The sequence below is a fragment of the Somniosus microcephalus genome, chromosome 3, assembly GCF_052327205.1.
Source record: "Somniosus microcephalus isolate GS21.2 chromosome 3, FLI_Smic_1.0, whole genome shotgun sequence".
NCBI classification, from domain to species: domain Eukaryota; kingdom Metazoa; phylum Chordata; class Chondrichthyes; order Squaliformes; family Somniosidae; genus Somniosus; species Somniosus microcephalus.
The window spans coordinates 369,303,776-369,327,785 of record NC_140989.1 but is presented as its reverse complement, the minus strand read 5'-3'; the positions used below and the strand labels follow the sequence as shown (position 1 = coordinate 369,327,785).

The 24,010-nt window shown below is 50.0% G+C and overlaps 3 protein-coding genes across 4 annotated transcripts in view; 1 reads left to right on the top strand and 2 right to left on the bottom strand.

Annotated features, from left to right (window-relative positions):
- tnni3k (TNNI3 interacting kinase) overlaps positions 1–24,010 on the top strand; it is a 184,874-nt gene that overhangs the window by 81,380 nt on the left and 79,484 nt on the right. The window contains exon 22 of one of the 2 annotated variants that reach the window (XM_085983581.1): positions 13,113–13,313. The exons of the other annotated variant lie outside the window; for it this stretch is intronic. Coding sequence (XP_085839707.1) covers positions 13,113–13,268 — 156 coding nt within the window. The 3' untranslated portion in view covers positions 13,269–13,313. Of the gene's footprint in view, positions 1–13,112; positions 13,314–24,010 lie in introns of those variants that run through there. 2 annotated transcript variants of the gene reach the window in all.
- LOC147122428 (uncharacterized) lies at positions 4,815–8,139 on the bottom strand. Its single transcript, XM_085983582.1, has one exon. It carries the CDS (start codon positions 8,074–8,076, stop codon positions 6,211–6,213), a length of 1,866 nt encoding a protein of 621 aa, XP_085839708.1. The 5' UTR covers positions 8,077–8,139; the 3' UTR covers positions 4,815–6,210.
- On the bottom strand, positions 15,792–16,661 carry lrrc53 (leucine rich repeat containing 53; the record flags this gene model as incomplete). The annotated part of the gene is made up of 1 exon (XM_085977030.1): positions 15,792–16,661. A coding segment is annotated over one exon (870 nt), but the record flags the coding sequence as incomplete, so codon positions are not given.

Genomic DNA, 24,010 nt, shown 5'->3' with positions numbered 1-24,010 from the left:
GTCAGTCGGTCTATTGGCACTGTCTGTGGCTTAGTACAGTGATCATAGAATCGTAGAGCGGTACTTCACAGGAGGAGGCCATTCGGCCCATCGTGCCTGTGCCGGCTCTTTGAAAGAGCGCTCCAATTAATCCCACTCCCCTGCTCTTTCCCCAAAGCCCTGCAAATATTTCCCCTTCAAGTATTTCTCCAATTCCCTTTTGAAAGTTACTATTGAATCTGCTTCCACCGCCCTTTCAGGCAGCACTGAACACATGATGTCAACGCATTTGCTGTGAATTATTCAGCACAACCTTTGGAGCATTCACGATGCTGAGAGGGTCGTGGATAACACATTTGATGAGGTGGTCACACCGCAGGTAAGGGCTGCACAGGCAGAAGGGAAATGGGTGACCATCAGGCAGAGCTGTAGAGGCAGGAAGGTAGTGCAGGGGACCCCTGTGGCCATCCCCCTCTCAAACAGGTATACCGATTTGGAGACTGTTGAGGGGGATGACTTACCAGAGGAAGGCAGCAGCAGCCAACTTCCCGGCACCAGGGGTGCTTCTGCTGCTCAGGAAGAGAGGAAAAAGAGTGGGAGAGAAATAGTGGTAGGGGATTCTATCGTAAGGGGAACAGATAGGCGTTTCTGTGGCCGTAGATGTGACTCTAGGATGGTTTGTTGCCTCCCTGGTGCCAGGGTCAAGGATGTCACTGAATGGCTGCAGGGCATTCTGTAGGGGAGGGTGAACAGTCAGAGGTCGTGGTTCACATTGGGACCAATGACATGGGTAGGAAGAGGGATGAGGTCCTGCAGCAAGAATTTAGGGAGCTAGGTAGCAGATTAAAGAGCAGGACCTCAAAGGTTGTAATCTCTGGATTACTCCCGGTGCCACGTGCTAGTGAGTATAGGAATTGGAGGATAGAGCAGATGAATGCGTGGCTAAAGAGTTGGTGCAGGAGGGAGGGCTTTAGTTTCCTGGATCACTGGGCCTGCTTCTGGGGAAGGTGTGACTTGTACAAGTCGGACGGGTTGCATCTGAACCAGAGCGGGACAAATATCCTTGCAGGGAGGTTTGCTAGCATTGTTCGGGGAGGTTTAAACTAAAATGGCAGGGGGTTGGGAACCTGAGCAGGGAGTCAGAGGAAAGGGAAACAGGGATAAAAGCAAAAGATGGGAAGGAGAAAAACAAAAGTGGCAGTCAGAGAAATCAACGGTTTAAATCAAACGTGGCCACAGTAAATAATAATTCTAATAGGTCTAAGAGCATTAAAAAAACAAGCCTGAAGGCTTTGTGTCTTAATGCGAGGAGCATTTGTAATAAGGTGGATGAATTGGCTGCGCAAATAGAGGTAAACGAATATGATTTGGTTGGGATTACGGAAACGTGGCTCAAGGATGGCCAAGACTGGGAACTCAACATCCAGGGGTATTCGATATTCAGCAAAGATAGGCAAAAAGGAAAGGGAGGTGGGGTAGCATTACTGGTTAAAGAAGGGATTAATACAATTGTAATGAAGGATATTAGCTCTGATGATGTGGAATCTGTATGGGTAGAATTGAAAAATACTAAGGGGATAAAAAAACATTAGTGGGAGTGGTATATAGACCTCCCAACAGTAAGGCGGAGGTTGGGGATGGCATTAAAAGGGAAATTAAAGAAGCGTGCAATAAGGGCACAGCAGTCATCATGGATGACTTTAATCTACATATAGATTGGGCCAACCAAATTAGTAACAACACTGTGGAGGAGGAATTCCTGGAGTGTGTACGGGATGGTTTCTTGGACCAATATGTCGAGGAACCAACCAGAGATCAGGCCATCTTAGACTGGATATTATGTAACGAGAAAGGATTAATTAGCAATCTTGTTATACGAGGCCCCTTGGGTCTGAGCGATCATAATATGATCGAATTCTTCATTAAGATGGAGAATGAAGTAGTTGACTCAGAGACTGGGGTCCTCAATTTAAATAAAGGAAACTACGATGGTCTGAGGAGCGAGTTGGGTAGGATTGATTGGGGAATGGCACTCAAAGGGTTGACGGTGGATAGGCAATGGCAAACATTCAAAGACCGAATGGATGAGCTACAGAATTTGTTCATCCCAGTTTGGCATAAAAATAAAACAAAAAGGTGACTCAACCGTGGCTAACAAGGGAAATTAGGGACAGCATAAGATCCAAGGAGACGACATATAAATTGGCCAGAAAAAGCAATAATCCTGAGGAATGGGAGCAGTTTAGGATTCAACAAAGGAGGACAAAGGGATTAATTAAGAAAGGGAAAATAGAATATGAGAGTAAGCTTGCAGGGAACATAAAAACTGACTGTAAAAGCTTTTATAGATATGTGAAGAGAAAAAGATTGGTGAAGTCAAGCGTAGGTCCCTTACAGTCAGAATCAGGGGAATTTATAATGGGAAACAAAGAAATGGCAGACCAACTAAATACATACTTTGATTCTGTCTTCACAAAGGAGGACACAAATAACCTCCCAGAGATGCCGGGGAACATAGGGCCTGATGAAAGGGTGGAACTGAAAGAAATCAGTATTTGTAGGGAAATGGTGTTAGGAAAATTGATGGGACTGAAGGCCGATAAATCCCCAGGGCCTGATAATCTACATCCCAGGGTATTTAAGGAAGTGGCCCTAGAAATAGTAGATGCATTGCTGGTCATCTTCCAGAACTCGATAGACTCTGGAACAGTACCCATGGATTGGAGGATAGCTAATGTTACCCCACTATTCAAAAAAGGTGGTAGAGAAAAAGCGGGGTATTATAGACCGGTAAGCCTGACATCGGTAGTGGGGAAAATGCTAGAATCTATTATAAAAGATGTAATAGCAGAGCACTTGGTAAGCAGTGACAGGATCGGACAAAGTCAACATGGATTTACAAAAGGTAAATCATGCTTGACTAATCTACTGGAATTTTTTGAGGATGTAACTGGTAAAATAGATAAGGGAGAACCAGTGGATGTGGTGTATTTGGACTTTCAGAAGGCTTTCGATAAGGTCCCACATAAGAGATTAGCGTGCAAAATTAAGGCACATGGGATTGGGGGCAAGGTATTGACTTGGATAGAGAATTGGTTGGCGGACAGAAAGCAAAGAGTTGGAATAAACGTGTCTTTTTCTGAGTGGCAGGCAGTGACTAGTGGGGTACCGCAAGGATCGGTCCTAGGACCCCAGCTGTTCACAATATATATTAATGATCTGGACGAGGGAATTGGATGTAATATCTCCAAATTTGCAGACGACACAAAGCTGGGTGGGAGGGTAAGCTGTGAGGAGGATGTCGTGAAACTCCAGTACGATTTGGACAGATTCGTTGATTGGGCAGAAACATGGCAAATGCACTATAATGTGGATAAATGTGAGGTTATCCACTTTGGTGGCAAAAACAGGAAGGCAGATTATTATTTGAATGGCAATAGATTGGGAGAAGGGGAAGTGCAAAGAGACCTGGGTGTTCTTGTGCACCAGTCGCTGAAGGTAAGCATGCAGGTGCAGCAGGCGGTTAAGAAGGCAAATGGTATGTTGGCCTTCGTAGCAAGAGGGTTCGAGTACAGGAACAAGGATGTCTTGCTGCAGTTGTACAGGGCCTTGGTGAGACCGCACCTTGAGTATTGTGTGCAGTTTTGGTTGCCTTACCTGAGGAAGGATGTTCTTGCCATGGAAGAAGTGCAGCGAAGATTCACCAGGCTGATACCTGGGATGGCAGGAATGACGTATGAGGAGAGATTGTGTCGATTGGGATTATACTCACTGGAGTTTAGAAGATTGAGAGGGGATCTCATCGAAACCTATAAAATTCTGTCAGGCCTGGACAGACCAGATGCAGGAAGAATGTTTATGATGGCCGAGGAGCACAGAACCAGGGGTCATAGTCTAAGGATAAGGGATAAGCCATTTAGGACTGAAATGAGGAGGAATTTCTTCACCCAGAGAGTGGTGAACCTGTGGAATTCTCTGCCACAGAGGGCGGTGGAGGCCAGTTCATTAAATATATTCAAAAAAGAGTTGGATATATTTCTTAAGGCTAAAGGGATCAAGGGATATGGGGAGAAGGCAGGGACAGGGTACTGAATTTGGATGATCAGCCATGATCACATTGAATGGCGGAGCAGGCTCGAGGGGCCGAATGGCCTACTCCTGCTCCTATCTTCTATGTTTCTATGTTTCTATATCCCCTCCCATTGGCTCACAGAGAAGGGGAAATTTAATCAAGGGATTCAAAATCAGGAAGTGTTTTGATCGAGTAAATAAGGAGAAACTGTTTCTAGTGACAGGAGGGTCGATAACCAGAGGACACAGATTGAGGGAATTGGCAAATGAGGAGGAATGTTTTTACGCAGTGAGTTGTTGTGACCTGGAATGCGCTGCCTGAAGGGGTGGTGGAAGCAGATTCAATAGTAACTTTCAAAAGAGAATTGGATAAATACTGGGAAAGGAATAATTGCAGGGCTGTGGGGAAAGAGCAGGGGGGAGTGGGACTAATTGGAGAGCTCTTTCAAAGAGCCGGCACAGGCACGATAGGCCGAATGGCATGATGATTCAGCAACTCCTTTATTGTATCATGTGACGACCAGGATGGCAGAAGGCAAACTAGAGGGACCTTGTTTTATTTTCCTCTGCGAATGGTGGAACAGGCTCGAGGGGCTGAATGGCCTCTTCCTGTTCCTGTGTACAGATCAGCCATGATCTCATTGAATGGCGGAACAGGCTCGATGGGCCGAATAGCCTCCTCCTGTTCCCGTGTTCCTAAAGTACAATGACCGATTCTGATCCTCGGCAGGGATTCTGAAAAATCATAACCAAGTTGATTTTGAAGATTAACAAACTTTATTAAAATAAACTGGACATGAAGAGGGCATTCATTTTGAAAAGGGCAAAGGAAATCTACAAAAATATACATGGCATGTTCTCCGTATAAAGTCATCAAAAAAATGGAAATCCTCTTTTTTCTGAAAATGATTTTTTTTTAAATGTTGAAGATTCGCTGCAATTGTTTCTTTATGAAGCTTTCCGTAGCCTTGAAGTTGGGATTGAATGAAGTGACAATGAGTAGAAACCGCATTATGTGATATTCTGCGTAGAAATCTGAAGAATATAATGGGCCAGATCTTGCTGGAACAACACCGGTGTGTTAAGGACTCGCGCCGTTATTAATGCACAAACTGGCCAGTGCGTTCAGGGGATGAAGAGATACGCCGTGAGTTGCGAAACTCCAGAACTTGCTTGTCGATTTACGCTGTTCCACCGTTAGTTTCACACAGATGGCATCTTGCCCTTATCCTCCCCGTTATTTTTAAGAACTTGTTGGATTTGCAATTTCAGCTTAAATCTGGTAATTAACAGCGTAAGTACCTTTTAACAAGGTGATTAATGTTACTGCAATGCCAATCAACCTCTCTGGCCCAGAAAGGGACCAATTTAAACTGTTCAATCTCATTCCTGCATGTAGTAAATTGTTGTTAGAGATTTTAAAAATGTCAAATTTAAATTTTACTTTTCCTTTCTGTTTCTTTTCTCCCTCTTATCCAATCTTTCTTTCCCTCTCTTTATTTCTCTTTCTGTACCTGATTTGACTCTAATTCACCTGATTTCCTTCTCCGTCCTTCCTCTGTTGCGTTCTCAGTCCTTTAATCTAATTGGTTAAGGAGATAGTCTGTTGGTCCCGTCATTCACCCTGGTGCCAGATACCCCGCTGCCCTCTCCGCGCCGTTATCAGCTCGCATTCCCACACAGAGTGGAAGGGTGAGGGAAACAATCTAACTAACGGGGTGCGCCGTGAAATGCCCCACTCCAGCAACTGGCGGCCGTGCCTTCAGCTGCCTGGGCTGAGCTCTGGAATTCACTCCCCAAACCTTTCTGCCTCTCTACCTCTATCTCCTCCTTTAAGACGCTCCTTAAAACCTGCCTTAACTGCCCTAATATCTCCTTATGTGGCTTGTTGTCAAATTCTGTCTGATAACACTCCTGTGAAGCGCCTGGGGCCGTTTTATTGCGTTAAAGGTGCTGTATAAATGCAAGTTGCTCAGGGATATACCTGTTTATACACTGTATGAATAGAACTGCGTTTATGTGCTCAGCCATAAATGTATTTTGATGCTTTGGCAACATAAGATGTAACTTATCATGCCAATAAAGCGATTTGAATTGTGAATTGTGAATTGTGTGTTTCTTTTCTTGATCAGCCTCTTTTATCTCAATATATCCGTCCAATTATCTAATCTTCCGATTGCCGGCGTTATTGGACTCGCCGCCTGGTCTCTCGGGGATGACCAGTCGGATCTTCCTTCTCTGATTGTCCTCATCACCTGCTCTGTCCCAAGTGCCCAGGCTGTGTATGGGCAGCAGCGTGCAGTCTCCTGGCCGAGGCTCCCCTGTCACCATCCCCTCATCGGACTTCTCATAGCTGACAATAACGGCGCTGGAGTCGCGCTCCTCTCTGCCCCCGGGCGGGGAAATGGCACGATCGCCGTTCGGGTTCTGACCGTCGGAGGTGACATTCCCGCCATCGATCCGGTCTTGGTTCCTGAGTTCTGGTACGGAAGAGGAGGCCGGGAGCGAAGGCGGTTGCTCCATGGGCCGTGGCTGGCGGTTTATTTCACCTGCCGGTTCGGCCGCTCCCTCCTCTGTCCTCCCGTGCGGCCCATCCACACCGCGTGCAGCAGCCTCTTCGGCTAACACATGCGGTGAAGAGCTCTGTCCTTGACCCGTTGCTGGACATGTGCCAGAAGCGGTTGTTTGTATCGATGGTGTCGAGTTGCCTGAAGGCTTGCCCTCGGTAGCTTTCACCTCACCGTCCGCGTCACTCCCTGCCATTTCCATTTTGTTCACTGAACCTCGCTCCTCACTCTGCCCTTTGGCTGTTTGCCCTTCGATCTCTCTCTGTCCACTGGCAGCTGGCTGCCTGTCCCCTTCCCTCTGGAAGTCTTGGTTTGGTGCTTCGCATCCCGCAGGTGCGTTCTCCACCTCTCGTTCGTCAGACGGGTTCACGCCAGGGGCATGCCCCGAAGGCGGAGCGACCGGTACCTTCACGTACTCGCTGTCACTACTCGGGGTGGCCTCCTGTAGTTGGAAGGTGCCGGCGATGGAAGGCTTCAGCTCTACCAGTGTCTCTTTGGCTTCATGGTCATCAGCAGAGGTCCTAGATGCGGGTGGATGAGATGCAGAGGTTAGCGATGGCGGAGTCTTGTGTGTTGCAGCTTCATGGCTGGAGGTTTTGTTCGGTGTTTCGACAGATCCCACTGACGGGGCAGATCCCTGTGGTGCGGCGGAACGAGTACCAAGAGGTCTATTAACGGACGGGGGCAATTTGTGGTTTTCACTGGCTGTCAGTGGCGTTGGGGACATTGGTGACAAAACTGCAGAAGTTGTTTCTAGATCTGAATGCAAACCTCCATTGTCTCCTCTGGCTCCGTCTCTCTTGCCAGGTCCTGTGGAGGGATGGAGTTGGCGGAATGGCTCATTTTGAGATGATGCTGATGGGCGTTTCTTTGATGTCTTTGGTCGTTGGGCTTGTTGTAGACCCCCAGTTGATGTGGCGCTTTGACAGACGAGAGGTTTTCTGGGCTGCCTCCCTTTGTGGGTCTCTATCAATCCTTTCTTCTTTGTGGTGACCTGCTTCTTCTTCCTTAAGGGCCCCCTGACCCCTGTAACTTCATCTGGGTGGATCTTTGCATGCTTGGTGGGGTGCAAGATAAATTTCACCATCAGGACGTTCACTGACTCTCCGCGTTGAATCGCTCTCCTGGTTTTGCTGTCTCTCGACGTCTCCTTCATATCCATTCTCCTTCTGCTCTCGTCACTTCGCTTCCGAGAAGTACGGGGTCTGACCAAAGGCGTTTCCTCTGCCCTGAACCTTCTACCGCTCCCCACACACTCAACGCTCGCACGAGCCTCCCTTCCTTCCCCATGTGTTTTTGACCCTGTCTCGGCAGAACGTATTAATTCAGCATCGGCGAAGCCTGGTAAATCAAACGTGACAGACTTTGGTCTCCGAGCCCTGTCGCCTCCCCAAACGGTTCCAAGGATTTCAATTTGGTCGATAAACCGACTGTCTCTGTGACTTGCCCTGTCCTTCATGTATGGCCTCCGCCCCTCCTTTCCAAATCGACCGTGATTGGCTCCGCTCCTCTCGTGGCTTGCAAAGACCACTATCTCACCGTGCGCTTCTGCATTCACATTACGTGTAGCGCTTCCGGCCCGTCGTTCACCTCCCACCTTTGACCTGACCTTCACGCCCGCCTCTGTCGGAACTCTGTTGCTATAGCGAAGAAGCTGCCGATGGTTGTCACGGTTACCGGCGAGGTCGTTTCCTGGCAACAGCTCAACACTCCGAACTCTGCCTGGTGGGAAAGATCGTCGGTTGACTCCATAAAACGGTTCTGTTACTAAAGCAACTGTGCCCAGCTGCGATTGTATGCTGGTGAGGGGTGAGCTTGGGAAGTACCTACTTTGCGATTTAAGTGGTGCTGCGGTCTGGCCTCGCCCGACGCCCCTTGCTTCTGGTAGCCACTTACAATACCCCTTTCCCGGATTATATATTATGATGGGTTCTTTCGACGGGTGGCAACTGTTGCCTGAACGTTCGCTCCCAGCTCGTGAACCTTCGGTGGAGCCTGTTAAAACGAGAGATGGAACATTATGTTAACATTAGCCACATGCTCGAGTGGGCAGGCGTTTCTGGAATCCTGCACTGCTGTTTCATTTCTTCTTTTAACTGGGCTTGTTGCTTCTCATTGACGACACATAGCGACAGCTTGCATTCATACAGTGCCAGTAACCTGGTAAAACGTCACTGACATAAGAAAACTACTAGGCACTTGGTCTAAGCGTTAAACAAAGCTTTAATCAACTGTATTACAACATGGAGGTCTAGTTGTGTCCTTCACTAGTTCCTGTTAAGAATGTCCTGCGCAAGCTGGGCCCGTGTCCGAGTATTTATACTCTCCCTGGACAGCACCACCTGCAGGCCACTCAGTATTATTTCATAAATCTTTCTTTCATGAATGACTGATTCATGTCAGGCCCGAGGCGCTTCACAGGAGCGTAATCCCGAGTGTAATTAAGCGCCTTGGGATGTTTTACCACGTTAACCGTGCCATATAAATGCATGTTGTTGTTGTTGTAATCAGACAAAATTTGACACCGAGTCCACATAAGGAGATATTAGGACAGGTGACCAAAAGCTTGGTCAAAGAGGTTTTAAGAAGTGACTTAAAGGAGGAGAGAGGTAGAGAGGCAGAGAGGTTTAGGGAGGGAATTCCAGAGCTTAGGGCCCAGGCACGGCCACCAATGGTGGGGTGAAGGGAGTGAGGGATGGACAAGAGGACTGGATTACAAAGGGGAGGAAGTGAAGCTTCAGCTGTACGGAGCTCTGGTCAGACCCCTATCTGGACACTGTGTTCAGTTCAGGGCCCCGCACCTCAGGAAGGATAGACTGGCCTCGGAGGGGGAGCAGCCCAGATTCACCAGAATGATACCGGGGGCTAAAAGGGTTAACTTACGAGGACAGGTTGCACAGACTAGGCTTGTATTCCCTTGAGTTTAGAAGCTTGAGGAATGATCTAATTGAGGTGTTAAAGGAGTTGATCGGGTGGATAGAGAGAAACTATTTCCTCTGGTGGGGGGAGTCCAGAACAAGGGGGCACAACCTTAAAATTAGAGCCAGGCCGTTCAGGGGTGATGTCAGGAAGCACTTCTTCACACAAAGGGCAGTGGGAATCTGGAACACAATCTCCCCCAAATGCTGTGGAGGCTCAACTGAAATTTTCAAAATGGAGAGCGATAGATTTTTGTCAAACAAGGTTATTAAGGGTTACGGAACCAAGGCGATGGAGTTAAGATACAGATCAGCCCATGATCTAATTGGATGGTGGATCAGGCTCAAGGGGCTGAATGACTAGTTTAGCAAAAATATTTTGAATTGTAACAATCCTCTTTCTGTATGAAGAGAGATTGGGTCGATTGGGCTTATACTCGCTGGAGTTTAGAAGAATGAGAGGGGATCTCATTGAAACTTATAAAATTCTAACAGGACTGGACAGACTAGATGCAGGAAGGATGTTCCCGGTGGTTGGGGAGTCCAGAACCAGGGGTCACAGTCTAAGGATAAGGGGTAGGCCATTTAGGACTGAGATGAGGAGGAATTTCTTCACCCAAAGAGTGGTGAACCTGTGGAATTCTCTAGCACAGAAGACAGTTGAGGCCAATTCATTAAATATATTCAAGGAGTTAGATATATTTCTTAAGGCTAAGGGGATCAAGGGATATGGGGAAAAAGCAGGGACAGGGTACTGAATTTGGATGATCAGCCATGATCGCATTGAATGGCGGAGCAGGCTCGAGGGGCCGAATGGCCTACTCCTGCTCCTATCTTCTATGTTTCTATGTTGTACAGAGACTCACCCTGACTGGATCCTCCTGCTTGGCGAGGTACCTTCCACTTGGTACCCCAGAGTAAACCACCTCCGCCCCCTCTCGCCGTCCCAGCAGAGAATTTAGCCGCCAACCTCCTGACTTCACCATCGCCGGGCGTGGTTATGAACGCGTGCACCAGCCTGCAGCGCTGGCACACAAAGTAATCCTTCTCCGCGGTCTGCTCCTCGGCTTGATTTAAGAGGCCCGGGCATCTTTGGTGAAACCTCTCCTCGTTGCTTGCTTGCCCACGCTTGGGACTAACAGTGTCCTTCTGGGGGAGATTGGGACCATTCACCGAGCTCGCTGTTGACATGGCTTCGACCTGGCTGTCACAATTAAAGTGACAGCGAGGGACCCTCTCGAAAATGCGTTTTCCTTCGCGGTTAAATTCCGCCCCAGACGGTTGGCAGTTTTTCTCCCTCGGGTCCCTTCGCTGCTGATGATGTTTGTTGTACAGGAGAGTTGTGACTGCGACTGTGAGCCCCACAGCCCCTGCAATTGATCGCAAATATTAGATTACAAGAAGCTTATACGGAATATAACATTCAAAGAGTGTGGACATATGGCACAAAGTGGCAGCAAAAGTACTCAATTCTGGCCTGGCTGACACCCTTAAAAAGGCACTGGATCAATTTTAAGGAGTGCCTTAAAGGAGGAGAGAGAGTGGCGGAGAGGTTTAGGGAGGAAATTCCAGGAGCTTAGGGCCTAGAGGTCAGAAGGCACGGCCGCCAATGGTGGGACGAATGAAGTGGGGGATTCACAAGAGGCCAGAATTGGAGGGGCGCAGAGATCTCGCAAGCTTGTAGAGCTAGAGAAGGTTACAGAGATAGGGAGGGGTGAGACCATGGAGGGATTTGAACACGAGGATAGGAATTTTAAAATCGAGGCGTTGCCGGACCGGGAGCCAGTGTAGGTCAGTGAGCACAGGCGGTGATGGGTGCGTGCAAGCGACTGATAGCAAAAACAAAAGCGCATGGAAATGGAGGCAAGCTGTTGACATGGGGAGGAAATCGGTTAGGAGGGAGGAAACACAGAGTGGGGATAATGGGTATGTACTGAAATTGGCAGGATGGGACTGGTGGTGTCCCAAGTTTGTTGACGATACTCAGCTAGGTGGCACAGTAAGTAGTGTAGGTGGAAGCAGAGAGTTGCAAAGGGACATTAATAGATTAGGTGAGCAGGCAATACTGTAGCAGATGGAGTTCAATGTGGGAAAGTGTGCGGTCATCCACTTTAGACCTAAGAAAGATCGATCAGAGTATTTTCTAAATGGTGAAATGCTCAGAACTGTGGAGGAGCCGAGAGAGTTAGGCGTCCGAGCACTGAAATCAGTAAAAGCGAACACTGCTCTGAACAGTTCTGGTCTCCATATTATAAAAGGACACAGAGGCACTTGGAAGACGGTGCAAAAAAGATTTACTAGAATGATACCAGAACTGCGAGGTTATAACTATCAGGAAAGATTGAACAGGCTGGGGCTCTTTTATCTAGAAAAGGGAAGACTGAGGGGTGACCCGATAGAGGTCTTTAAGATTATGAAAGGGTTCGATGGGGTAGACGTAGAGAAGATGTTTCCACTTGTGGGGGAGACCAGAACTAGGGGCGATAAATACAAGATCGTCACTAATAAATCCAATCGGTAATTCAGGAGAAACCTCTTTACCCAGAGAGTGGTGAGAATGTGGAACTCGCTCCCACAGGGAGTGGTTGAGGCGAATAGCAGAGATACATTTAAGGGGAAGCTGGATAAACACATGAGGGAGAAAGGGATAGAAGGATATGGTGATGGGGTGAGATGAAGAGGGGTGAGAGGAGGCTCATGTGGAGCATAAACACCAGCACGGAGCAGTTGGGCCGAATGGCCTGTTTCTGTGCTGTAAATACTCTTTGTAACTTTGTAGCTAGTGGGCAGGTACAAAAAATAATCAAAAAGGCTAATGAATTGTTAGAGGGCTGGAACACAAAGGGGAGGAAGTTATGTTCCAGCTGCACAGAGCTCTGGATAGACTGCATCTGGACACTGCGTTCAGTTCAGGGCCCCGACCCTCAGGAAGGATAGACTGGCCTTGGAGGGGGGGCAGCCCAGATTCACCAGACTGACACCGGGGCTAAAAGGGTTAAATTCTGAGGCCAGGTTGCACAGACTGGGCTTGTATTCCCCTGAGTTAAAGGGTGATCTAATCGAGGTGTTTAAGATGATTAAAGGAGTTGATTGGGTCGAGAGAGAGAAACTATTTCCTCTGGTGGGGGGAGTCCAGAACAAGGGGGCAGAACCTTAAAATTAGAGCCAGGCCGTTCAGGGGTGATGTCAGGAAGCACTTCTTCACACAAAGGGCAGTGGAATCTGGACCTCTCTCCCCCCAAAAAGGGTGGGGGGGTCAATTGAAATTTTCAAAACTCAGATTGATAGATTTTTATTAGGCAAGGGGATTCAGAGATACAGAAGCAAGGCATGTGGATGGAGTTGAGATACAGATCAGCCTATGATCTAATTGAATGTCGGAACAGGCTCGAAGGGATGAATGGCCTCCTCCTGTTCCTATGGGCAGGATTTGGGGCGAATTAGGACACGGGCAGCTATATCAGTGCAGTTGTTGTTGTCCACCAATCTAGCCAGGAAACCGTGAATCTGGTTTTAAAGGATGTAGAGTGTTGTGACCCAGTTTTTTATTAGAAATTTCTCTCCCCTCTTTTCCTAGCCTTGCCAACTCCAATTGGCCATATTTCTGGAGGTTTCATCACATGACCTCCTGCCTCCAATCGCTTCGCCCCCACCCAACACAGCCATCCTCACAGTGCTCCGCCTTCCCACAGCCAATCAGAAAGCGTACCGACTTCTTCACCCGATCAGATGATTCTTGACTGTCGGTCCATCTTTCCCTATCTCCAATATATTTGTAACTAATAAACAAAGGTGTTCAAAGAATTTTTTTTAATTGCCCGTATGATTTTTCTCCTGGGCTGCACAGATCAACAACAACAACTTGCATTTATATAGCACCTTTAACGTAGTAAAACGTCCCAATGGTTCTTCACAGGAACGATTATCCAACCAAATTCGACACCGAGCCACATAAGGAGATATTAGGACAGGTGACCAAAAGCTCGGCCAAAGAGGTCGGTTTTAAGGAGAGTCTTAAAGGAGGAGAGAGAGGTGGAGAGGTTTAGGGAGGGAATTCCAGAGCTTAGGGCCCAGGCAACAGAAGGCACGGCCGCTAATGGTGGAGCAAAGGGAGTGGGGGATGGACAAGAGGGCAGAATTGGAGGAGCGCAGAGATCTCGGAGGGTCGCAGGGCTGGAGGAGACTACAGAGATAGGGAGGGGTGAGGCCATGGAGGGATTTGAAAACAAGGATGAGAATTTCAACATGGTGCCTTTGCCAGACCGAGAGCCAATGTAGGTCAGTGTGCACAGGGGTGTTCGGTGAACGGGACTTGGTGTGAGTTAGGACACGGGGCAGTGAGCACAGGGGGTGTTCGGTGAACGGGACTTGGTGCGAGTTAGGACACGGGGCAGTGAGCACAGGGGGTGATGGGTGAACGGGACTTGGTGCGAGTTAGGACACGGGGCAGTGAGCACAGGGGGTGATGGGTGAACAGGACTCGGTGTGAGTTAGGACACGGGGCAGTGAGCACGGGGGTGATGGGTGAACGGGACTTGGTGCGAGTTAGGACACGGGGCAGTGAGCACAGGGGGTGATGGGTGAACGGGACTTGGTGCGAGTTAGGACACGGGTCAGTGTGCACAGGGGTGTTCGGTGAACGGGACTAGGTGCGAGTTAGGATACGGGCAGCAGAGTGTTGGATGAGCTCAAGTTTATGGATAGTGGAAAATGCCGGCCAAGAGAGCCTTGGAATAGTCAAGTTTGAAGGTAACAAAGGCATAAATGAGGGTTTCCGCAGCAGATGAGCTGAGGCGGGGCGGAGATCAGATTCCTGGAGATGAATCTTTCATTCCTGGCCACTCCAGGGTAAACCTGCAGGGTTGGCGACCCAGGTGCATGATCTATCTCTTCACATTCATAGAATCAGAGAGTCTCACAGCACAGGAGGAGGCCATTCGGCCCATCGTGCCTGTGCCGGCTCTTTGAAAGAGCTCTCCAATTAGTCCCACCCCCCCGCTCTTTCCCCATGACCCTGCAAATGTTTCCTTTTCACGTATTTATCCAATTCCCTTTTGAAAGTTCCTATTGAATCTGCTTCCACCGCCCTTTCAGGCAGCGCATTCCAGATCACAACAACTCGCTGTAAAAACATTCTCCTCATCTCCCCTCTGGTTCTTTTGCCAATTCCCTTCACTCTGTGTCCTCTGGTTACCGACCCTCCTGCCACTGGAAACAGTTTCTCCTGATTTACTCTATCTGAACCATTCATGATTTTGAACACCTCTATCAAATCTCCCCTTACTCTTCTCTGCTCCAAGAACAACCACCCCAGCTTCTCTAGTCTCTCCACATAAGAATAATGAGAGGTGATCTCATCAAAACATATAAAATTCTTAGAGGGATTGACAGGGTAGATGCTGAGAGGCTGTTTCCCCTGGCTGGAGAGTCTAGAACTAGGGGTCACAGTCTCAGGATAAGGGGTCGGCCATTTAGGACTGAGATGAGGAGAAATTTCTCCACACACAGGGTTGTGAATCTTTGGAATTCTCTGCCCCAGAGGGCTGTGGATGCTCAGTCGTTGAGTATATTCAAGGCAGAGATCGATAAGATTTGTGGATACTAAAGGAACCAAGGGATATGGGGATAGGGCGGGAAAATGGAGTTGAGGTAGAAGATCAGCCCTGATCTTATTGAATGGCGGAGCAGGCTCGAGGGGCCAAATGGCCGACTCCTGCTCCTATTTCTTATGTTCTTATGTTCTTATAACTGAAGTCCCTCATCCCTGGTACCATTCTAGTAAATCTCCTCTGCACCCTCTCCAAGGCCTTGACATCCTTCCTAAAGTGCGGTGCCCAGAATTGGACACAATACTCCAGCCGGGGACTAACCAGTGATTTGTAAAGGTTCAGCAATTCGGCCATTCCCGACAGCCTGTTCCTCGAGAGGTCCAGCCACCTTGCTTTTGCACTCTATGCCTCTGTTAATAAAGCCATGGATCCCGTTTGCCTTTTTAACAGTCTTCTCAACTTGTCCTGCCACCTTCAAAGATTTCTGTGCGTACACCCCCAGGTCTCTCTGTTCCTGCACTCCCTTTAAACCTGTACCCTTTAGTTCATATTGCCTCTCCTCATTCTTCCTACCAAAATGAATCACTTCACACTTTGTTGTATAAATATGTAATTTGATCCAATCATGTATAAGTGTGATGCAAAATTTGCATATGGAAAAGTGTGACGCCCAAGTGTGACAATTGAAATGTCATGGACAAACTGCGCTAGTTTTTTAAAAATATAGATTGTACTTTACCTGCAAAGCAGAATAGCGCTGCTAAAATAACATCCCGCACATAATGCCTGTAACTCCCGCTCGTCACTATCATCGTGGCATTTTGGGACTGAGTCGCACAGTTGCTGTCTGCTAACTGCAAGAGGGTCTGAACCTGTGCGCTCTGTGGCGTCTCGCAGACCAGGTCTTTGCCGTTTGTTAAGGTCCGGTCAGGACTTTTAATGAAGTTTCTCAGAAACACGGCCAGCTCGTGGAGTCGGCAGGTGCAGTCCCAGCGATTAAGGTCCAGGTTTAGCACTGAGAGCTTCGATAAGCGCGAGAAGGAGTCGGCCATTCCCGACAGCCTGTTCCTCGAGAGGTCCAGCCACCTCAGTCCTCTCAGTCCGCGAAAGGCATTCCTGTCGATGTCATCGATGGAGTTGTCGGAGAGGTCCAAGATCTGGAGGTCCTGAAGGCTCGACCCGGAGAAGGTGTCCGCTTCTAGTTTGGTGATCTGATTCCTCCCCAAGTCGAGAGAGCCGAGGCTGGCCACGTTCCTGAACCAGCTCCCATTGATTTGGCTAATGGCGTTGTGGCCCAGATCAAGTCTTTCTAGGTTAGGAAGCCCAGCAAAGGTAGATTCCGTGATGGTCTCGCTGGTTATTAGGTTCTGATCCAGCAGCAAGACCGTGAGACCCGATAGCCCGTGAAAAGCATTCTCCTTAATGTCCACAATCCCATTGTTGCTCAGCTTCAACAAGGTCAAGGAGGACAGGTTGGCCAAGTTGGGTTTCTCTATGGAATGGATGGTCCCATCAGTGAGCAGCAAGGCCCTTGTGGTTAGGGGAACAGCTGTAACAATATAGCCAAGTGGATTACAGAGCAAGAGATTTCAAAAAGTGCGCATGCAGTGTGACTTTAGCAAGGTTTTGAATTAATTGGCCATTAAACTCACGCACCAAGTCACATTTCTCTGAAATCATAGTGCACAGGAGGAGACCATTCGGCCCATCGTGCCTGTGCCAGCTCTTTGAAAGAGCTCTCCAATTAGTCCCACTCCCCCCTGCTCTTTTCCCCACAGCCCTGCAAATTTTAACTTTTAATGTATTTCTCCAATTCCCTTTTGAAAGTTACTATTGAATCTGCTTCCACCGCCCTTTCAGGCAGCGCATTCCAGATCACAACAACTGGCTGGAATCGGGGGGGTGAGCAGGTTAATGTTACCAGGACATGTGTCGGGTGGGTGGGGGCAGTCGGTCCTCGGGCTTGTGGGGAGGGTGGTAGGTTGGGGGGGAGGGTGGGGCGATCGCTGATTGGGGGTGGGGGGAGGGGGAGGGGAGGGCGGTCGCTGATGGGGTGGGGGTGGGGGGAGGGCGATTGCTAATCGGGGGAGGGGGAAGGCGATCACTGATTGGGGGAGGGGGATTGCTGATCGGGGGAGGGGGAGGGCGATCACTAATCGGGGGAGGGGGAGGGCGATCGCTGAGTGGAGGGAGGGGGGAGGGCGATTGCTGATCGGGGGAGGGCGATCGCTGATTGGGGTGGGGGAGGGCGATCGCTGATTGGGGAGGGCGATCACTGATCGGGGGAGGGGAGGGCGATCGCTGATCGGAGGAGGGGGGGGGCGACCACTGATCGGGGGAGGGGGAGGGGGAGGGCGATAGCTGAGTTGGGGGGGAGGGCGATCGCTGATCGGGGGGGAGGGCGATCACTGATCGGGGGAGGGGAGGGGGATCACTGATCGGGGGAGGGGGATCGCTGATCGGGGGAGGGGGGAGGGCGATCGCTGATTGGGCGTGGGGGAGGGCGATCGCTGATTGGGGAGGGCGATCACTGATCGGGGGAGGGGGAGGGGGGAGGGCGATCGCTGATCGGGGGAGGGCAGTCACTGATCGGGGAAGGGGGGAGGGCGATCACTGATCGGGGTGGGGGAGGGCGATCACTGATCGGGGGAGGGCGATCGCTGATCGGGGGAGGGCGATCGCAGATCGGGGAGGGGGGAGGGCGATCGCAGATCGGGGGAAGGGGGAGGGCGATCGCTGATCGGGGTGAGGGGGGAGGGGGAGGGCGGTCACTGATCGGGGACGGGGTGGGGGAGGGCGATCACTGATCGGGGGAGGGCGATCGCTGATCGGGGGAGGGCGATCGCTGATCGGGGGAGGGCGATCGCAGATCGGGGAGGGCGATCACTGATCGGGGGGAGGGCGATCGCTGATCGGGGGAAGGGGGAGGGTGATCGCTGATCGGGGTGAGGGGGGAGGGGGAGGGCGGTCACTGATCGGGGACGGGGAGGGGGGGAGGGCGATCGCTGATCGGGGGGAGGGCGATCGCTGATCGGGGAGGGGGCAGGGAGATCGCTGATCGGGGGGAGGGGAGGGGGGAGGACGATCGCTGATCGGGGGAGGGTGATCACTGATCAGGGGTGGGGGAGGGGGAGGACGATCGCTGATCGGGGAGGGGGAGGGTGATCACTGATCGGGGGTGGGGGAGGGGGAGGGCGATCGCTGATCGGGGGAGGGGGAGGACGATCGCTGATCGGGGGAGGGGGAGGGTGATCACTGATCGGGGGAGGGGAGGGGGGAGGACGATTGCTGATCGGGGGAGGGGGAGGGTGATCACTGATCGGGGGTGGGGGAGGGGGGTGGGCGATCGCTGATCGGGGGAGGGGGGAGGACGATCGCTGATTTGGTGTGGTGGGGGAGGGGAGCAGCCCAGGTTCATTAACCGTGGGGTCACAAAGAGCCCTCCCGCGCGACCCGGCTCCACATTTGGGTAAGTTCTGGGGGCTGGGGGGCTTCTTTCTGGTTAGAGTCACGTGCGTGTTCAGTGTGAGGCAAGTGAAGCACTGGGCTGTTAGAAAACCGAGCCGCCCAGCGCCCCAATTGTCCCCCGCGCATCTACCGTATCCACCATGGCGGCTATTGGCGCCATTCCTGATGATAACGTGCGCCAGCTTCCTGCCTGCCATTTTGGGAGCTTAGTGGGCCACTTAAGGCCTGTAACAATCCAGCGTGGAGCAGCCCGGGTTTCTCGAGGACCTGCTCTACGGGATCAGGAATCGCCAGGCGAAGCTGAGCGTGCGGAGATATGGACGAACCTGGGATGTACGCCAGACCCCGACAGATGGTTGCGTTTTCCGAGCACAGGATGCAGGAGGGAGGGCAGCCACGGCAGGTCAAGGGTTGTAGTGACAAGGAGAAGATTGCCGAAATCGTTGCCAGGATTCCTGGAACAACATGGCGCAAACGTTTAATGGCTTCCTCTTTCAAACTAAAAGTTTCACTCAGTCACTTATTTCCCCTCGGCCCCCCTCCCCACCCCGAAAGTCCCCTCTTGCAAAGGTGCTGACTCACCGGGATTGGCTTCCGCTGGCTGCACGCACCCCCCAATACCCCGCCCCCCCCTCCCCATCGAAGTGTGTGGGCCTAGACAGTGAATGTTTGCCGGCTATTCGACTACCGGAGCTGCACGCAACCGCTATCCTCACCTGCCGTCCATAGCGGGAGTGACTGGACAGCGATCAGGAGTGGCAATTCTGGCTGATATTCCTCTCCGTAACGCAGGGGGAGGGGGGCGAGATCTGAGGCTAACTTGATTGCCTGAACGCCACCACGACCGAGATTGACATACTGGGAATGGGCTCTGGACGTCACGTTCTGCAGTATAGCTCCTCTCTGTGCATTACATATCCCAGAATATATGGCAAACAGACGGGATGGTGCCCATTACTTGGCTCAGTGACCCATTTGTGCTTTAAGTAAAGCCCTAGGTTCGTGTCACAGGATTACCTGACCCTTGACCTCAATTGCTACTGATGACAAGCTGTCAGTGGGCAGCACTCTTGCCTCTGAGTCAGAAGGTCGTGGGTTCAAGTACCACCCCAGAGACTTGAGCACAAAATCTAGGCTGACACTCCCAGTGCAGTACTGAGGGAGCGCTGCACTGTCGGAGGGGCAGTACTGAGGGAGTGCTGCACTGTCAGAGGGGCAGTACTGAGGGAGTGCCGCACTGTCGGAGGAGCAGTACTGAGGGAATGCTGCACTGTCGGAGGGGAAGTACTGCGGGAGTGCTGCACTGTCGGAGGCGCAGTACTGAGGGAGCGCCGCACTGTTGGAGGGGCAGTACTGAGGGAGCGCTGCACTGTCGGAGGGGTAGTGCTGAGGGAGTGCTGCACTGTCGGAGGGGCAGTACTGAGGGAGCGCTGCACTGTCGGAGGGGCAGTACTGAGGGAGCGCTGCACTGTCGGAGGGGCAGTACTGGGGGAGCGCTGCACTGTCGGAGGGGCAGTGCTGAGGGAGTGCTGCACTGTCGGAGGTGCTGTTTTTCAGATGAGACGCTAAACCGAGGCCCCATCTGCCCTCTCAGATCCCAGGAGCCTTGAGAAGGCGGTGGTGAGCCGCCTTCTGGAACCGATACAGGTGAAGGTGCTCCCACAGTGCTGTTAGGTCGGGAGATCCAGGATTTTGACCCAACGACGATGAAGGAATGACCGATGTATGTCCAAGTCAGAATGATGTGTGACTTGGAGGGCAAATTGGAGGTGGTGATGTTCCCATGCACCTGCTGCCCTTGTCCTTCTAGGTGGTGGAGGTTGAGGGTTTGGGAGGTGCTGTTGAAGAATAATTCAGTTAATACCTCTGATAAAATAGCCGAGACAAACACGCTAATCTGCTATCGTACAATGGGATCTTGAAGCCCAGGTTTTAATTTACAGTTCAGTAATTCTTTAGTAATAATTACGTGCAAGCAAATTAATTTACTTTTGCTGTTGTCCATGTTAAAGCACTTCCCAGTGGCCACTTACATCCAGCCATGAAACTTTGGAAGAGCTTTGTACAGCAGTGATCATCTTTGAAGGGTCCCTGCAGAAAGAGAGGAAAATACCGCATTAAAGTTGTGTAAATGAAGAAAGTATAATCGCAGACAGTATGTGGCGACACATCACTGGAGTTAATGTAAAGCTAGTTCAGATTGCTGTCATTATCTATTTAACACTTGGGTCATGTCATTTTAGTCAGTTGCAATCTCATTTAACAGAAAGAGTTGTATTTATACAGCAACTTCCACTGCCTCAGGACGTCCCAAAGCACGTTACAGACAATGAAGTGTAATCACTGTTGTAAAGTAGGAAACGCAGCAGCCAATTTTGAGCACAGCAAGGTCCCACAAACAGCAATGAGATAAATAGAGTCATAGAGTCATAGAGTTATACAGCACGGATAGAGGCCCTTCGGCCCATCGTGTCCGCGCCGGCCATCAAGCCCTGTCTAATCTAATCCCATATTCCAGCATTTGGTCCGTAGCCTTGTATGCTATGGCATTTCAAGTGCTCATCCAAATGCTTCTTAAATGTTGTGAGGGTTCCTGCCTCCACAACCCTTTCAGGCAGTGAGTTCCAGACTCCAACCACCCTCTGGGTGAAAAAGTTCTTTCTCAAATCCCCTCTAAACCTCCCGCCCTTTACCTTGAATCTATGCCCCCTAGTTATTGACCCCTCTACTAAGGGAAAAAGCTCCTCAGCATCCATCCTATCTATGCCCCTCATAATTTTGTACACCTCAATCATGTCCCCCCTCAGCCTCCTCTGCTCCAAGGAAAACAAACCCAATCTGCCCAGTCTCTCTTCATAGCTGAAGCGCTCCAGCCCTGGTAACATCCTGGTGAACCTCCTCTGCACCCTCTCCAACGCGATCACATCCTTCCTGTAGTGTGGCGACCAGAACTGCACACAGTATTCCAGCTGTGGCCTAACCAGTGTTTTATACAGCTCCATCATAACCTCCTTGCTCTTATATTCAATGCCTCGGCTAATGAAGGCAAGTATCCCATATGCCTTTTTTACCACCTTATCCACCTGTTCCGCCGCCTTCAGGGATCTGTGTACTTGCACACCCAGATCCCTCTGACCCTCCGTCTTGCCTAGGGTCTTACCATTCATTGTGTATTCCCTTGCCTTGTTAGTCCCCCCAAAGTGCATCACCTCGCACTTTTCCGGGTTAAATTCCATTTGCCACTGTTCCGCCCATCTGACCAACCCATCTATATCGTCCTGCAGACTGAGGCTACCCTCCTCGCTATTTACCACCCTACCAATTTTTGTATCATCCGCGAACTTACTGATCATACCTTTTACATTCATATCCAAGTCATTAATGTAGACCACAAACAGCAAGGGACCCAGCACCGATCCCTGTGGTACCCCACTGGCCACAGGCTTCCAGTCACAAAAACAACCTTCGACCATCACCCTCTGCCTTCTGCCACTAAGCCAGTTTTGTATCCAATGTGCCAAGGCACCCTGGATTCCATGGGCTCTTACCTTCTTGACCAGTCTCCTGTGCGGGACTTTATCGAAGGCCTTACTGAAATCCATGTATACCACATCCACTGCGTTACCCTCATCCACACACCTAGTCACCCCCTCAAAAAATTCAATCAAATTAGTCAGACATGATCTTCCCTTGACAAAGCCATGTTGACTATCCCTGATTAATCCTTGCCTCTCCAAGTGGAGACAAATTTTGTCCCTCAGAATTTTTTCCAATAATTTTCCTACCACTGATGTTAGGCTCACTGGCCTGTAGTTCCCCGGTTTTTCCCTACTTCCCTTCTTGAATAATGGTACTACATTAGCGGTTCTCCAGTCCTCTGGCACATCCCCTGTGGCCAGAGAGGTCCTGAATATATGTGTTAGAGCCCCCGCAATCTCTTCCTTTGCCTCACACAGCAGCCTGGGATACATTTCATCCGGGCCTGGGGATTTATCCATTTTTAGGCCAGCTAAAACCGCCAATACCTCCTCCCTCTCGATGTTAATATGTTCGAGCATATCACAGTCCCCCGCCCTATTTCTATGTCTACATCGTCCTTCTCCATAGTGAAAACAGATGCAAAAAATTCATTTAGAACCCCTCCTACATCTTCCGGCTCCACACACAGATTGCCACTTTTGTCCCTAATGGGCCCTATTTTTTCCCTAGTTATCCTCTTACCCTTAATATACTTATAAAACATCTTAGGATTTTCCTTTATTTTGCTCGCCAGTGTTATTTCATGGCCCCTCCTTGATCTCCTAATTTCTTTTTTAAGTATCCCCCTGCACTTTTTGTACTCCTCTAGGGCTTCCTCCGTCTTTAGCCTTTTGTATCTGCCAAAAGCCCTCCTTTTTTTCCTAATCCATTCTCGTATATCCCCTGACATCCAAGGTTCCCTGTGGTTTTTGGAACCACCCTTGACCTTTACGGGAACATGTTGCCATTGTATGATCTCAATCTCCCTTCTGAAAGCCTCCCATTGCTCCGATGCGGATTTTCCTACAAGTAGCTGATCCCAGTCCATTTTGGCCAGATCCTGCCTTATCCTATTAAAATCGGCCTTCCCCCAATTTAGAACCTTTATTTCCGGCCCATCCATGTCCTTTTCCATGACCACCTTAAATCTTACCATATTATGGTCACTGTCACCAAAGTGCTCACCTACTAGCACTTTTTCCACTTGGCCAGCCACATTCCCTAGAATTAGGTCCAGTACCGCCCCCTCTCTTGTAGGACTTTCTACATGCTGGCTCAAAAAGCTCTCCTGGATGCACTTTAAGAATTCTACACCCTCTGAGCCTTTCACACTCTGACTATCCCAGTTAATATTGGGGAAGTTGAAATCCCCCATTATTATTACCCTATTATTTGCACATTTCTCTGAGATTTGCCTACATATCTGTTCCTCTATCTCCCCCTGACTGTTTGGAGGCCTATAGTACACTCCCAGCAAAGTGCTTGCCCCCTTTTTGTTTTTAAGCTCCACCCATATGGCCTCATTAGAAGAACCTGCTAATATATCATCCCTCCTTACTGCAGTAATTGACTCCTTAATTAATATTGCGACACCCCCTCCTCTTATACCTCCCCCTCTGTCTCGCCTGAAGATTCTGTACCCCGGAATATTGAGCTGCCAGTCTTGCCCCTCCCTCAACCATGTCTCCGTGATAGCAACAATATCATACTCCCATGTGTTTATCAACACCTTCAGTTCATCCACCTTATTTGCAAGACTCCTTGCATTAAAATAGATGCCATCCAGCCTTGCCCTTATATGTTTGCCCTGTCTACCAAGCTGACTTGTTTTTTTCTCTATAATTGGCAGCACATCACCCCCTATTTCAGCTCCCCTCTGTATCCCATCCCCCTGCCAAGTTAGTTTAAACCCCCCCCCAACAGTGCTAGCAAACCTCCC